Source organism: Achroia grisella, unplaced genomic scaffold, assembly GCF_030625045.1.
Source record: "Achroia grisella isolate CSIRO2021 unplaced genomic scaffold, CSIRO_AGI_Agris_v1 utg918, whole genome shotgun sequence".
Classification (NCBI taxonomy): Eukaryota; Metazoa; Arthropoda; class Insecta; order Lepidoptera; family Pyralidae; genus Achroia; species Achroia grisella.
In genome coordinates, this window is record NW_026713067.1 from 3,476,446 (window position 1) to 3,493,901 (window position 17,456).

The following is a 17,456-nucleotide window of genomic DNA, read 5'->3' on the forward strand; positions in this document are numbered from 1 at the left end:
TCCCGCCAAATAGAGTCTAAGCGCAGGCGATTTTATAAATTTACACATACTACATAGTGTTAATAAGATCTTTAATTATTTAAGATTAACTTCTAAGTCATTAAGAAGAATAGTAATTTTGTATGCCTCTTGAATATGAGGCGAACGTTTGTAAGATCTACACTGTAATTGTTCAAGCAAATAAATTATCTATTTTCTTTCCAGTTACATAAAAAAAACAAGGCCTATCGTTAAAAAAACAACGTAGATTAGTACATTGTCTAACACGGGGTGAGCATGCAACACACATGAGGAGGCTTGTCATTTGTTAAGGTTTAGATCATTACGATAACATGTTCGCAGATTACAAAATAAATTGTTGATTAAATATTGCTAAGTCATCATTACTCATCATCTGCCATCAATTTTATTATTTATTTAAAACTTTTTTTTTTAAATACATATGTGCCTACACTTGTAATATTTCTGTCAACACTCGGCATCCTCCCATTAGTTTACTTCTCTGGATAACATAGGTTTAAGTTCAGTGTAAAGTCAGTCCACGTTACGACTCCGCGTCGAATGTACGCGTTACTAATAAGCCATGTAGCACACTATCTAATAAACTTACTAATGTACAACAAATAGTACAATTATTTCACCCCAGTACCTACAAACTATAATAAACAAAAAATTATATAGCGACACCTCATCACATCATATGTAACGCTACAGTGGTGAGGTGATAACCACCGCGCTACGAATACGTGGGATACTCAGAAAGTTTTGCGACACTAAAAATAATGTTCTATAGGTAAATATATTTTTATTACATATTTTCAAAGTCTATACAAAGTTTCATGCGTTTGAACCAGTTTTCGAAACACTTTTTCCAGTCTGTCGCAGACATCTCGTTTACAGCCTGCTCGAACATTGAGAGCACATTATCCGGCGACGAAAATTGTATGCCTTTGAGCTGATTTTTTATTTTTAGGAATAAAAAGAAGTCACATGGTGCTAAGTCAGGGCTGTAAGGTGACCCAGGAGTTTGACCGGTGTGCTGTCTAGGAAGTCCCTCGTTTTGATTGCGGTGTGGGCGGAGCGCATTATCGTGGTGGAGCAGTAGCCCGCGGAGCCCTGTGTTTGGTCGCTTGTTGCTCACAACAGAGAAAACTTCTGCCTTGGCGCTTGGTAGTATACTATTCGGCGTTAATATTTCTTTGGTTTCGTAAAGGAATAGACACCAAGTAGCTAGTGAAATTGAAAAAGCTCGCGATCAAATTCACTGAACACAAACAATTTATTTGTCTGTCAAACGTGACTGTCAGTGGTCAAGTTGTCAAAGGTGCATTAATGATGAGATGTGTATTCATCTGCCAAGTTCGAATTTGCCGCCCCCAGATCTTGAACACGGGCGTGTTGCTCCTCTCTAGATCCGGAGCTTTTGTATGTGATACATTTTATTCGTATTGTATCATTATATACAATATATAGTTTATTTAACTCTATACTAATATTATAAAAAAATAAATTTTGTGAGACTCTGAGATTGTAGGGAGGTAATCTCTGGATTTACTGAACCTGAAGATTCTGTAGGGTTGGACAGTCTATTTATCGTGGACGGTGTGTATACCATCACGCTATAACGAATAGGAGTGGACAGCAATGAAAATGTCACGTAAACAGGGAAAATGTGGCGCTGACGATGTCGCGCGACATAACGATTTAATGGTAATTTAGAAATGTATTTTTATTTTTATGCTGTTCATTTATTTTTTATCTACATTTACAAATAAATCCACAGAATAATCAATAATTCAATAACAGGATTACAATTTGTAAACAAGAATTATCTAATATATAATTTACTTTTATGTTGACAAAAAAATACTGTGATTTTTTATTTAATTTATAATAATTAGTAATTAATAACTTTCATATTGACAAATAAAATTGGTCTATCTAATATTTTAGAAGTATTGTTTTATGTAATACTAGCTATCCACCCGCGGCTTCGCCCGCGTGGGCATACAATATAAAGGTTATCGCTCGTTTAAAGATCCGTGTTCAGTTGTGGGACAGTATATATCCTAAACCTTCCTCTTGAGTAAAAAAAAACGCATCGAAATCAGCGTAGTTTCTTAAGATCAAAACATACATAGGTGTATTATATAGAAGATATTTTAACAGGAAATTGCAGCCGTTTAAATGGTATTGGCAGATCAGTTGGGATCAATGGTATTCTTGGTATATGAGCTAGTTGCCCGGCTACCGTGGCCCGTGCCACTGGTAATGGTCGCTACAATTAAATTGTCTTTCAATTCCTTAGTAAGCAGCCTCTGATGGGTTTACATTTCTCAAAATCATGATTGGATCATGCTTTTGAGAAATTCCGATTTTAACGTCAAGTCGTATGGTAGCAGCCCAGAAGGGTTTAGTAAAAAATCCTGTCGATAATGAACTGCGTTTTCGATATTAGTCACGCTGTCGATAGATTTGTAATTTTTTATTTGTCCGGGAACTTTTTGAATAATCAGATTATTTCGTTGACATTATCATTGTTAGGTAACACTATTGCCCTAGATGACAACCAATGAAAGCCTTTTTCGTGTAAATTCTTGATGTCAGGGTATGCAGCATCTTTCAAAATGTCTAAATTATGGACGATTTGACCTAGGACTCATCCAGAAACATATCACAATTTCTGTTTAATTTTGGAGTGGGAAAAATTCCTTCCCCAAGTTTAAGCAGTTGTTGTGGGAAATAACTATCTGATTCCATGAAGATGAGCTCTCATATTCGTCCGTGATTTTAAACTTTCAATTAAAGTTCATAAGAGACACGATGTTTATAACAGGAAGAGACTGTCAGAAATCTCCAGCAAATACAAATCCCGCCCTCATGAGCAGAGGTGTTTCTAAGATCTTTTAATGTTCTATCCAAAGCATCTATGGCTCATGGTGCATTCATCCCACATAATCAATGAGCATTTTTTTGAAGCAGTCGTTAATATGATGTAATTTATTTTGATAAGGATTAATACCAAGATAGAAAATAAAGAGACTTTTCTAGCGGCGGCGCTTCAATTAAATCTATAAACAAAAAAAACACTTATTGTGACGTAACTGTGACAGATAGACATATACCGTCGCGACACTTTTTATAGATAATGATATACTCTGCAAAGTTGTAGTACATCATTTTGTTCTATCATCAATAGTTTTCGCAGCGCATGCCGTGTTAGGTATTTTTTGTGTAATTTTTTCACACCTTGGGTTACATTATCGGAAATTTCGTAAAGATCCCTAATTTTTTTGGAAATATAATATAGCCTATGACACTCACGGATAGTATGGCTTCCTATTGGTGAAAGAATTCTTCAAATCGGTCCAGTAGTTTCGGAGCCTATTCAATACAAACAAACAAACTTTTCCTCTTTATAATATTAGTATGATTAACATTAATTTTAAGAAGAAATAAAATGGTTTTATGTCTATTGGAAGACACAGCGTGGGAAGGCTTTCGACAAGGTGGACCGACGATGTGGTCAAGATCGCTGGAGCAGCGTAAGACCGATTTCTGGGGAAGACCTTTGTCCAGCAGTGGACGTCTTCCGGGCTGAAATGATGATGATAATGAATGTCTAATTATAATGATAGAGCAATTAGCACTACGTTTTATAGAATTTTCATGACCCTTATGAGAACTGTACTAAATATGTTTAAAAAGAAAAAGAAAAGTTTACAGTTTTATATAAATAAACTGTGTTGACTTTGGCGACAAAACTTCGTGTCAAAAGTCGAGCAATCAACACTAGGCTTCCAAGCTATATCCGAACTCTATTCTATGCCTGATGATGCTTCGTTCAGACACGAAACACGTGTCGCAATGTGGATGTAGATTCAATGACGGTCGGAATTGGATCACCAATAGAGAAAGCTCGTGTCGCTTCCAGTAGCGGTGGTCAGGTATCCGCACTGAATATTTGTGGTCTCACATGCTAATAGAAGAAATAAACAAAATAATATAAATCCATCAAGTACCTAATGAAATGGACTTCCATAAAATAACGATAAAATAAAAAAAAATTGTTCCTCACTAGTGATGGGAAGCCTGATTATAACATTCTACCGCAAATGTTATTTCAGTGCTTTTTTTTTTAACTCCAGTGCAAAGGAAAGGAAATATAAGTACTTCTGTGGAATTGTACGTTAATGAACTAATTTCACTGGTTTTTTGCATGAAAACTAATTAAAATGGTAGAAGAGTATGATTTTTAGTCAAACTTATCTTTGTAGTATGTCGTTAGTTCTATCTCTGTGTTTGTATTCATTTTCTCATTAAGCTCGGCAAAGAATCACTATACATACTGTTTTTTTTAATAGCTATGTAAAAATAATTACTCTGTTATTATTCTTAGGTAACATAGTAACATCTATATCTGTGATGCAGTTCATGTGGATAGACCGTTACAGGGGTCTTAATCATGTAATTCTGTTGCTAACAATTTATATATGAAACTGGGAATAACTAAATATTGCAGTAACGTACGGTTACATTAACAGTTGCAATTGCGGACCGTGCCACTTTGCTCGCTTCAGTAACTCTCAAAGGGTTCATAGAAAATGTCAACCCCACGAACATCATCATCATCATCTTCAGCCCACTGCAGTCCGCAGCTGGACATAGGGGGAGACCCCAAGGCACGCCACTGGACATGATCTTCAGCCCATCTCGTCTAGTTATTACCCACAGCCCTACATATATCGTCCTCCGCCTATTTTCGGGGCAAAAAGAACTTTGGAACACTAATTTTAACACGTTAAAGACCGCATTGAATAATCTATTTCTTAACTGGCATTTTCTTTATTGTTTTTTAAATATGTTTTTATTGTACAATAATTTTAGATAGATATTATTTAACCCCTACATTTATTTCAATTAAAGTGCCCATGGATGATCACCCGGTCCCAACGTGTAAATTTACTTTCGTTGCCGAGTGACCCACCGTGCCGTGGGCATGCCGTCTTTAACGTGTTAAACTGTTACAATTATGAATTGTTAATAACATTGTTACATAAATTACATAATGTTACATAATTGATCCCAATTTCCATCTGGTGGTCTATCAGTATTGTAATTACAAAGAAAAAGCAACTATTCGAATATAGCAAATAATAAATTTTTACACATCGTTTATTTTATATATTCATTAAATAAATGTATATTTAATAAATTTTATACATCAGTATTGCGATCACGAACAAACTATATTCATTACTTTGCTTGAACCAGTTTTTGCATTTTAATGTAATTTCTGCGGTCCGAGTGCAGTGGCTCGCCTAATTGGTCCGAACAAAATAACTTTATGTTGAATTTAATACTGATTTTTTCCGTTATTTATACTGTATTAAAAATTTATAGACTCTGTTTTTTCTCCTTCTGTATAGTCTGTCTCATTTATAAACTCACACACACACAATTTATGTATTGAAAATAGAAATAATCTCTATTCAAATGAACTTAATACAAATACTTTTGAATGGTTGTAATATTTTATCATTCTACCGTTTATTCGGAAGTTTATTCATTCAAATAGAATTCATCGCAAGAAGAACGAGAAAGAAGCATACGTGTTACTCTTTTAAATAAATATTGTTTAGTATTATATATAGGATTTTGTGTGAATACAAACTATCAAATAGCAAAAATGAATGAAAGTAAATAAATATAATAGATACTTAAATAACAAAATAAATAATCATTAGAGCAGACCAGTCTCTACAAGCAGCACGCGAATATAACCATTGAGGTATCCATACTAATCGAATACAATGACATTGCAATTGCCACCGATCGTAATTAACTGAGGCAATATCGCCACACTTCACATTATCAGTGCGGCACATGTCGTGATTTATAATTAAAATAAGAAAAACGAAATGGGTAATTCTAGAAAATGTAAAGCAAAGGAATTCTACGTAATACTTTTTCTTTTCCCCGTAAAACTTATATAGAAGAGTTATGTAGATTGATATGTGAACACAGTACGTCTTTATCATAGTAATATAACATAGTTTAAAATGCCTTATTAATTAGTTTAACAAATATGTTCTGTAAAGCTTATTTTATATACATATGTAGTACTTTTTTTTAATTTAAAATATGACTTAGAATTTTTATATGTATGATGAGGTCTGTAGAGTATATATATATAGACATGCCTAATCTTAGAAACTGTTAGGTATCATACCTCATCATTTGTTTTTATCGTGTTATCTATGTCTATATAAACATTATCTATTACAATTCCTATTTACCGGTAATTATTGTAATGTATTATTATGTGTAAATAATATTGTATGTAAATACATTTTTAATAAGTTTTGTAAATATTTTTTTAATAAACATTATTATTTTATTGACTGTTGTTTGGTATTATTATTTTATTTAAACCTATAGACTACGGAGGATGTCAAAGTCCTCCATTTCTATATTTTTTTTACATGCTTTTATATACATATACAGATAGTGACCGGCTACAGTTCTAAGCTACTGACACGATTTTGATGAAATTTTATATATACCGACCAAAATAACAAAAATAGATAACAACCTATTCTCAGATCTATCGTATCGTAACCCCTAATTTTTAAAAGCCTAATTAATTTAGGTGACAAATTAACATTTGTCGTGACATAAAAGCGGAGTTTGTGAATATGGATGTTCGTTACTCTCTGACGTAAAAACTACTAAACGGATTTTGATGAAACTTTACAGTAATATATCTTATACATCAGAATAACATATAGGCTATAATTTAAAGAGATATTATGTAAATTGGACATATAATGATAAATGTCAAGTAAGTGTGATGCAGATGAAGTTGCAAGGGTCAGCTAGTATATACCTACTAAGTTTTAAAAGTACCTGACAACAAAAATACTAACAAATAAACTCGCATTCTTGTTTACACCATTAGTAGGGATTATATAGTTTATTATGTTTACTCAAGAGGAATCCTGTTGGAACATGACGGGCTGATAATTCCTAAAAACCGTTGACTTCCAATTTTACTTCGCAAAACAAATCCCCGTTAAAATCTACGGATTGGAATCCAATTACTTCCACTTTATTCCTACTTTATTGTGATAACATAATCAATTTGAGTTGAGTTTTTACGTTGTACGTCGTTTGTCGCGTACGTTTTTTTTGAGTTGAGGTTACTTGTGAACCGAAGGGTGGTAGCCACTTTGCCTAGAAGGTAAGTATGGCCATTCAAAGAGGCAATGCGGTCAGTATCTTGGCTTCGCTGTCTCGATGTGCCGTGTTGGATTAAAATGATTTAGAATGTTTTTCTTTAATTTTTTTTTCGTATGCACCCAGACAACAATCATACTCATGAATACAAATGTTTGTGCCCAGCGAAGAATAGAACCCGCGACCATAAAATGAAGTCGCTTAGATACCTTAATTAAATTACGCAATAGATTTTAATGCAGTTTTTAACAATAGATAGAGTAATTCAAGTAAAGGTTTGAATGTATAATACACACTTATGGAAGGCCATGGCGAGTAGCTAGTGTTAAATAAAAATTAAAAGTAAATTGCTTAGTTTCTTTTATTGCAAAAAAGGTTTATATAAAATAACAATTCATAAAATATAACAATGCTTCAGTATACCAATATAATTATATAACATTAATAGAGAGCTTTATTTAAAATGAATTGGCGTTATGTGACATTTGTGAAATGCAGTATATGATGGACCAGAGGAAAGAACATTCCAGACGTTCATATCATGTATAATATTATAAACGCGAAAGTTTGTGAATATAGTCGGATAGATGAATAGATGGATGTTTTTTACTCTTTCACGCAAAAACTACTGAACGGATTTTTATGAAACTTTACAGTAATATAGCTTATACATCAGAATAAAACATAGGCTGTAATTTAAAAAGATATGTAAATTGGGCGAAATATAATGATACTCGTAAATGTTAAGTAAGTGTGATGCAGACGAAGTTATGCGGGGCAGCTAGTCATGTATAATAGCTAATTGAATGAAATAGCTATAATAGTGAACTATAGTAGTGGTAGAATTATTAAAAATCAACTTTGTATTAATTGCATTTATGATTAAAATGGTTTAACACCAATTCTCTTAGGCAACAGATGAATCGTCAATGACAAGGTCATTGGTGAATCCACACTCGGTCCTCCAGGTGTCTTCATCCAAAGCGTTGCTGCTGGTAATCTCAACGAAACGATCGTAATTGCAGAGTACATTACCACAGCCCTTGACTTGCAAGTAGATTTCTGGTGTACCTGGAGTTGGTTGGTATACCGGCTGAAAATATAATAACGATAAAGATATTAGAATTCCTTGATCAGTTTCACCCGTAACAGTAAATTGATGTCGAATAAACTGGAACATAATAATAATAAACTAGGACAACTCACATTGCGCTGTGTAGTCCGATACTAAGCAGAGCTTTTGGAGTGGGTACTACAAATACTGGAATAGGCATATATATAATACTAGACAACTGATACAAATATATAAATACATTTATATTGTACATAGATGCGTAGTATACATAGAAAACACACAGAGGGATACAAACAATCATACTCATAAACCTGTGAACATCGGAACTAAATCGGTTGGCCATCGACACTGTCATTAACAATGTGAACAACATTAAATATTTTTTTAGATACAGAGTAAGCAATAGGCTTACTCTGTATCGAAAAAATATTTATTAGATAAACTGAATCTGTGAATATATTTCATTGCTGTTCTGTATTTACTTCTCGAACTGATTATATATTTTACTACAGTTATTATTCTTTACATTACTTTTAACTTTTGCTTCTTGTTACATTCTAACTTCATCTTTCGTCTAAACTATCAGAAATGATTCATGTTATACCTCTTATTCAACAGTGTTTTTGTTTGTTATCTATTTTAAATCTACTATTACATCACTATTATTACACACACGGATATATATATTATCTCTATCGGTTAAAATAAATACAATATCTAAAGTGTTACTTACCAGTACAACAATTTCACCAGTTTCTGTAACTCTTCTAACTTCCAAACTATAAGCCGATGCGTATTTAGGTGAGCCCTGTCTGTTCTCAATTTCTGTGACAGCTTCAAAAGCATATACGTTGGCGTCATGAGCTGAATAGATCCTCAGTCTTTGTGTATCGACTCCAGCAATAGCTTGAGCTGAATAAGTGTAGAACTCGTTGAGAAGGACACCTGTGGGCAAATTGTATGTTATTATATCACCTTCGTCTTAGTCAACTTCGTACTACTTAAGGTCCTTTGCTGTAATATAATAATCACCACTAAAATTAGTACTTAGTCATAGTATGTGTAAAGTATAATATGTGTATATTTTAGTCATTATAGAACCAAAGTTGAAGATGTTTATTTATTTGATAGGTATTGAGAATTTCAGTTAAGTTAGGTTTTCGCTTTTTATTGATATTTTTTTTGTAGAACAAATCTAGTTATGAAGTCTTACCAGCCTGATATTTCTTATAGTTGTCACTCCCATACAATAAATCGAATGAGATGTCAGCAAGTTCTTCAATCTGATCGAGGACGGCTGCTACATCGTCGTCAATAGCAAGTCCTAAACTTAGCTGGAAATTAAATGCAAAGTATATTTTAGTGCACGTAAATATATATATATCTTGATTTATCGAAATTCCGAATATTATGTGCATTTCATAAAAATAATGTTGGTAAAGTGATAAGAGGTAAAAACCAAATAAATTCCCTTACATTTACAATGCAAGTAAGGATTGTAGAAGATCTTGATATAATATTAAGTAACATAATTCTTGCGACATTATTATTAATAAACGTAATTAATTAGAAATATATGCTAATGTTAGATTTGTGACAATAGGCTTAATTATTAAACAAGCAAATAGAGAAACAAATAATCGTGGCGAATTTAGTTACATAGCGCGAAATACCGTTGCCTGATTACAATGCTCAGAAAATAAATAAAAAATTAAAGAAATATAGTCCCAAGCTAAGCAGAGCTTGTGTTATGGGTACTACACAAACGATATAAATACTCAAATACTTTTTTGCTATAAATACATACATTATTTACATATAAAACACCCAGATCGAAGCGAACAATCCTAGTTGATTACAAATGTTTGCACCGTGCGAGAAATCGAACCCCATCGGAAATAAAGCGCTGTGCTAAAACCGCTAGACCACCGAGCCTGTAAATAGCTACTTAACTAACTCGTCTCGTTATTTCACCCGTTTCCCGCTGCACTTACAGAATATTACTGGCCTTCATAACCGCTAAATAATAATTAAAGACATCAAGAAAAATATAACAGTACCCATGCTAGCAATTAAATTTGATATATATCTGAAAATATAGCATACCTGAGAAACATAAACGTCATATACACCGGATACGATAAGAGGAACATTTGAGATGTTGTAGCCAAGCTTGCTTGACAACAAAGCGAGTATCTCACTGTATCTTTCTGACAATTCAGGGTAAGGAGTGAACATCGCTGCTGTCGTGTAATTAGTGTATATCGGACAATTCAATACGCCTTGATTCTAAAAAATAATAAAGAAACATATTATTAGTAATAATAATAACCTGGATAATTCACACAGTGTCATCTAGTCCCAAGTTAAGCAAAACTTGTGATATAGGTACTAGACAGCTGATATAAATACTATTACTGATTCTCTGATCGATCCTCCGTCCAATTCAAACGGGGATCGATATTACGACGGCCTCAGGCAATCTTCTAACTCCTAGCGGTGTCCTCAGACTAAAGTTGTATCCGTCAGGCGGGATTTGGTCTTCAGCCGCTCCATAAGTCCTTCCGCGGATTTGGAGTGCCATCTGCATATCGTCCAGTGAAGCTGTAAAGGCCAACTGCGGCCAACAACAGTAGAGTAGTCCCAAAAATTTTTTTATTCTTCTGTAAATACATACATAATATATATAGAAAACATCTAGACCGATACAAACAATTATAGTCATGAATACAAATGTTTGCATCGTGTGAGAAATCGAACCCACGACTATCAGAAGAAACCGCGTGGAAGTCAACCTGACATGGTACATTGTTAGCAATAGGTTTACTAATCAACATTACTAACAATCCTCTTTCCCCCCAAAAATGAAATTTAGCTTATGTTAAATACTGTAAGATAAATATACGATAGTTAACTTACAAAATCATATTTAGCAGGCACAGTAGTATAAGGGACAGGTTCCCAATTGATTTTGTCACTCCATCCAGTACCCTCAGCAGGCCAGTAGATAGAAGCTAGAGCTGTAAGGATGGTCATCTTGGTGCGAGTAGAATCAGTTGATCTGATGTACACTTCACTACGGTTGTATCTAGGAGCTAGTAGTTCACTGTATCTACGGCCAATGTAATCTCCCAATGCGAATGCACGAGTTTTTCCAGCCTATTAATTAAAAAGGGTATTCTAAGGGTATAAAAAGGGTAAGAATTCAGGAGGTTAATATGGATGAAAAAAATATTTTATTTATATTTATTTAACTTAGACTATTAATTGCCCATATTACAAATACCTTATAGACATACATATGAATCATATTGAAATTAATATAAGATTATGTATTACTCATAATTTAATGGTAAACATAGGATTTGCTATAGCCTAACGAAATCTTGAGCCAACTAAGCAGTAAGCTAACCAGAGTTTATGCTAATATAAATACTTAGATATTTTTTATAAATACATAATAGAATAATCTCAGGACAATTTACACAGCGCCATCTAGACCCAAGTTAAGCTAGCTAAAGCTTGTGTTATGGGTACTAGGCAACTGATATAAATACATAGATATTTTTTTAGTAAATACATACATAATATAGATAGAAAACACCCAGACCAATAAAAATAATCAAACTCATGAATACACCATTATTATACCGTGGAATCGAATATTCTATTGTTAATAGTAATTAAACTTACATCAGTGAGCTGGCCATATCCGTACGGAGCCGACAGTGCTTCCAAAGTAATAGGGTCATTGCTTAAGAGCAAACTAGACTCAACAGGAGTCCTATCTCCATGACGATGAATCTATAAATATAAATTTTAATTAAGAAATTGTAATTAACCTATAGTTAAAATCACTATTAAACGATAAGTGTTGGTGATAGAAGGGTAAAAATTTAGGGTTATATGTATTTTTAATGACACGTTATAAAGAACAATAAAAATAATTTGTCCAAAACAAAAAAAAGATTAGGGGTGGACAACCCTTAGGGGTATGAAAAAAAAATAGATAGTACTCGATTCTCAGACCTACTGAATAGGCATATAAATTTTCATAAACATGGATCAAGTCGTTTGAGCAGTGTATGGTAACTAACATTGTGACACGAGACTTTTATATGTATGTATATAAGATTATGTGTGTGATGTTCTAAGTAAATACACATTAACAGGGATTAGACATGCGACAATTAACATAGAAACCTCTATGCACTCAATCTATGATTTTTTCAATTGATCACCATAGTTTAATCCTTTGCCATATTGGATTCAAATATTCTTATTAGTTATTATTTATAGCGAAATGTGCACATGTCAGGCGTTACGTTCTTCATAAAAATGTTGACAATTAACAATATCTCTGACTACCTTATATGGAATAACAGGTGTTAAGGTATTTATTTTTTTATTTCTAACACTAGAATTTTTAAATATATCTTGAATTTATTAATAATTTTTTTTTTTTATTTTTGCCTAAGTTTAAAAAATAATATATCCTGGAAGATATTATTTAAAGAGTAATCCTTACCAGTAATGAAAAGAGCAGCTCTGTACCATCAGTAACATCATCAGCTATGATGACCCCACACGAGAACATCAACAGCAGTACACTGATACTGAACTTGGACATTTTGTACCGAGCGATTCTCTGACTGCCAATGATAATTCGGAAACACCTTTCGCAGCTTTTATACTGATTAAAAAATACGTTTTTTATTACTGTACTAAATGAATTGCAAATATTACTGTTTAGCAGATTTGGATTAAGTGGCAGATAAGATTGTCGATTAAATTTTTAGCTATAGTTATATGTAGTTAAAAATGATAGTGATACTAATTCAACTAATATATATATATATATTTTTTTTTTAATTGAAACCAGTGAAGTTACAATATTATATGTGGCAATATTGTAACTACAAACTTGTTAATTTTGTTGTAATATTTTATAACTATATACTGAAATGGAAAAAGGAATAGAAAAAATATTTATTCAAAGCACTTTCGAATAGTCATAAAATATTGTTATTGATTCTACCGATCATACGGAGAGCAGACTCATCACAAGAAGAACGAGCAGGACAATTGCGTTTTGCCTTTTTAAATAAAAGTTGTTCAGCATTAAATATTTAGGATATTTTTCGAATACAGACTACGAAATAGAAATATTGACAAAAGTAAATAAATTTAATAGTTACTGAATTAACAAAATCTTATTAATTTTATAAACGAGAAAGTTTGTGAGTATGGATGGATGTTTGTTCCTATTAACTGCAACAACTACTGAACGGTACTTTTTGATGAAAAGTAGTATACATCAGAAATACACTTAAGCTATAAATTTCATGCAGATGAAACCGCGGGCACAGCTAGTAAATCAATAATAGTCATGATAGCAGATCCTACAAGCAGCAACCAGCCTGAATTTAATTGACGACATCCGGTAGATTATTAAAACGAAAATTGATTAATAATATAAACTAAGTGATTAATTGATTAATAATATAACTAAGTTAAATACAATTGAAGATTTTTCCTTTTCTTTTAAATTCTATATCTAAAATTGAACTGGACTCAATCTATCATATATCCTATAGGCCTTTTTTAAACAATTCTAATGATATTGGTCGCAGCTGGTCTTTACAACTTCACCGGACGATAGGAGACGAGTGCAGAAGGCACTCCAAACCCGCGGAAAGACTTATGGAGCGGCTGAAGGTTAACTCCTGCCTGATAGATTCGACTTTAGTCTGAAGGCACGTCTCGGGGTTCGAACCTTGATTCTGCCCGATATGGTCAAGTTTCATCATCATGTCGACTTGACAGTTAGTCTAAATTAATTTAACTGAATGCGCCAAAATATTCGTGGCAAATTTTATCACTAGAACCGAATCGATTGAGAACGAATTTGGTTTCGGAATTTCGACATAAAATTAATTATATCAAAAAAGTTATGAGTTCTGAAATTCTGTTATCAAAATTATCAGACAGTATTTCAGTTCTTGATGGGAATTAAATTTGGGCTATCAATAAATAGTATTAACCTCGAGATAAATAGTTTAATATATTTGATTTGGTTTTTAAACAATTTGATCTACTTTCTTTGTTTACCTGTCATAGTTATCCATATGTAATTTTATCAAAATAATAACAATAATAATCTCTGGACATTTCACACAGCGTCATCTAGATCCAAGTTAAGCTAGTTAAAGCTTATGTTATGGGTACTAGATAACTGATACAAATACATAGATATTTTTTTTCGTAAATACATTCATGTTATATATAGAAAACAACCAGACCGACACAAACAATCGGAATCATGAATTCTAGAATGAACATGAGCTAAAAAAATTCAGTCAAACTAAATATAAAACTTCCTTTCATCGGCTTATCTGAAAAAAAAAACGGCGTTTTAATTTGTAGGCTTGATCTATAATCAAATGACCTCGCACGGCACAAACCTTTGTAATGTTTGTGCCGTTCGAGGAATCGAACCTGCTAACATCGGAAGTAAGACGGTGTGTTAAACCGCTAGACCACCGAGGCCGTCAAATTATTAATATCATTAATTAATAATGTTAATTTGTTATTTTTATTATACATGAATTTGTATATTTGTCAAATTATAAATGAAATTTTGAAGAATTTTTCATTGGGATTTAAATATTAATATAGCCTCCAAATTTATGGGAATTAATGAGAGCAAATAATAGTTGTTACTTATGTGTATAATTATACATTTATTAATTTGTCTCTATTCAATTAAATAGTACCAATACTACTTATTTAAATATAAAACAATTGAATAGAGACGATCTTACTATTTACTTAAACATAAAACAATTGAATTGAGACAAACTAATAAATGTAAGATTGCCGACATATGTATGTTATATATACACCTATTATTTTCGATATACAGATAGACCGATACAAACAATCATACACATGAATATAAATATTTGTACCGTGCGAGGAATCGAACCGCGATCATCGAAAGCAAAACGGAGTGCTAAACCGCTCCCCCGACGCCGTATAAAGTATTAATTGAATAATTATAATTTTATGTTATTTCTTGTTAATAAATATCGTCATAGTTCAATAGACAATATGTTTATTTTTAGTACAATCGTGTAAAAATATAACACCATTTTATTAATATACCACTGAGTGATTCCCATTAAACACAACATATATAGATCATGATATATACGTTAACGGATGTAATTCACCTTTGATATACGAGCTTTGCAATATTAGTTGGCGGCCTATCTGAAAATTGTCGATTTTTCTAATAAATACAATATCTAATATTACCGTAATAAAACGTACAGTGAACATTTCAGTGATGATATGATTTATTACACAGATTATTATGTAGACAATGAATGCGTGATGAAACTGTGTTCCGTTTAGAAAGCACCTGCAGCTATTGTTATTGGCTATTGATAATGGGAGTATATTTTCAACCCTCATTTTTAAATTCCTACCAAGAATCCACTATTTTTTAATAGCGATATTAATTTATATGACCAAACATCGTATGGCGGGTTAGCGAGTATTTATTGCAACATTTCCATACATTCAATGCATTTCAAGTCGTTTGTGGCCTGAGTCCTCACCAACATGCTGACCTTCATGAAGAAGGAATACAGGCCGGAGGGTGTGTCGGCGCTATCGTGGCAAATTGCCGTCATCAGTACCGTGACCACACAGATAATCTCTTTGCTCTTAAACTTAAGGGAAAAATTAACAAGATCATGATCCGGCGGGCTGTTTTGTATGGATCAGAGTAAAGGCGACGGATGGAAGATTTTGGATATAAGAGAATTCAGAAGTAAATTAAATATTAAAATATATTGTTTACACGTTGACATAAGAAAAAATCCTAAGATATAAAAGTGACATCTATACATATAAATAAAATTGGAGTGTCTGTTTGTAATATTGAAACAACCGTTTATTACTACATGTTTATGAATATAAATACGGTATATACACCAAAATAACATTTTTTACCATTTTTGACTGTCTGTCTGTCTGTTGGGCCAATTTTGACGGGACTTTTATTGGCAGATAGCTGATATAATAAGGAGTAACTTAGGGTACTTTTATTATAGATAAATAAAGTTAAATTCCATGCGGAAGAAGTCACGTGTACAGCTAGTGTATAATAATATCTGTGGGCGATAAAAGAAACCAGGGAATTGTAGGATATATATATTGTATATGATAATATATTACAAAGAAACACTACTAACTAGAGCTAGGAAGGGAATCCGAAAGGAACAATAGAAAGTAGTGACAATTTAGAATAAAATTTGGTATTTGAAATTAAAAGCTTATAAAATAGATCATAGACTAAATAAGTGGCCTGTATTCCACAATATCCATAATGTCCATGTACGCAGTTACATGGTTATATTCAATACACAGTTACATGGACTATTAGTATCCTGAATTAAATAAATAAGTAAAATAAATTAATTAAGCCACATTTGCAAAACTTTACACTTCATTTTAGAACGTAAATATATATATATATATATATATATATATATAATTTAAATAAATAAAAACAAACAAAACATACTACGGGAAAGGCATTCCATGAATGCTAAGTCATGTAACATAAAACTCTACGTTTTATAACATTTACAACCGTGTGATAGTAAAATCATATTATGCTCAGAAATACAACGATCGCGTTGAGTAATCCTATTTAATATGCTATGATAATATTGGTATCAAAATCATTAATGTTTTTTGTGATGACCACGTGCCCCGCCAGTGGATAGGGGTGTGTCACCTTATCACTACGTTTTATAAGGCTTGCCGCGATTGCCGTGGTCTATTTGTCAATTAATGGTGAACAGATTTCAACATTTTTCAGTGAGTTTAAACTTATACATAAAATTCTCGTGTCACAATGTTAGTTACCATACTCCTCCGACACTTGATCTCCTCCGGCTTGACTGATTTTTTTTTATTTTATATGCATATTCAGTAGGTCTGAGAATCATAAGGGGTGGACAACCTACCTACTTACTATCATTTAATAGGTGGTAAGTTGTTCACCTATAAAATTTATTTATTTGATTAGGACAAATTTATTAGAATTAAAAAAAATACAAACTTA

The 17,456-nt window shown here is 32.5% G+C and overlaps 1 protein-coding gene across 1 annotated transcript; it reads right to left on the minus strand.

Moving 5' to 3' along the window:
• Positions 1-8,146: 8,146 nt before the first annotated feature.
• LOC131854023 (prostatic acid phosphatase-like) lies at positions 8,147-12,944 on the minus strand. The gene is made up of 7 exons (XM_059205151.1): positions 12,843-12,944; positions 12,008-12,118; positions 11,234-11,473; positions 10,421-10,603; positions 9,528-9,648; positions 9,048-9,259; positions 8,147-8,332 (listed from the first exon to the last, which is right to left on the minus strand). Exons 1-7 carry the CDS (start codon positions 12,942-12,944, stop codon positions 8,147-8,149), a joined length of 1,155 nt encoding a protein of 384 aa, XP_059061134.1.
• Positions 12,945-17,456: the final 4,512 nt, after the last annotated feature.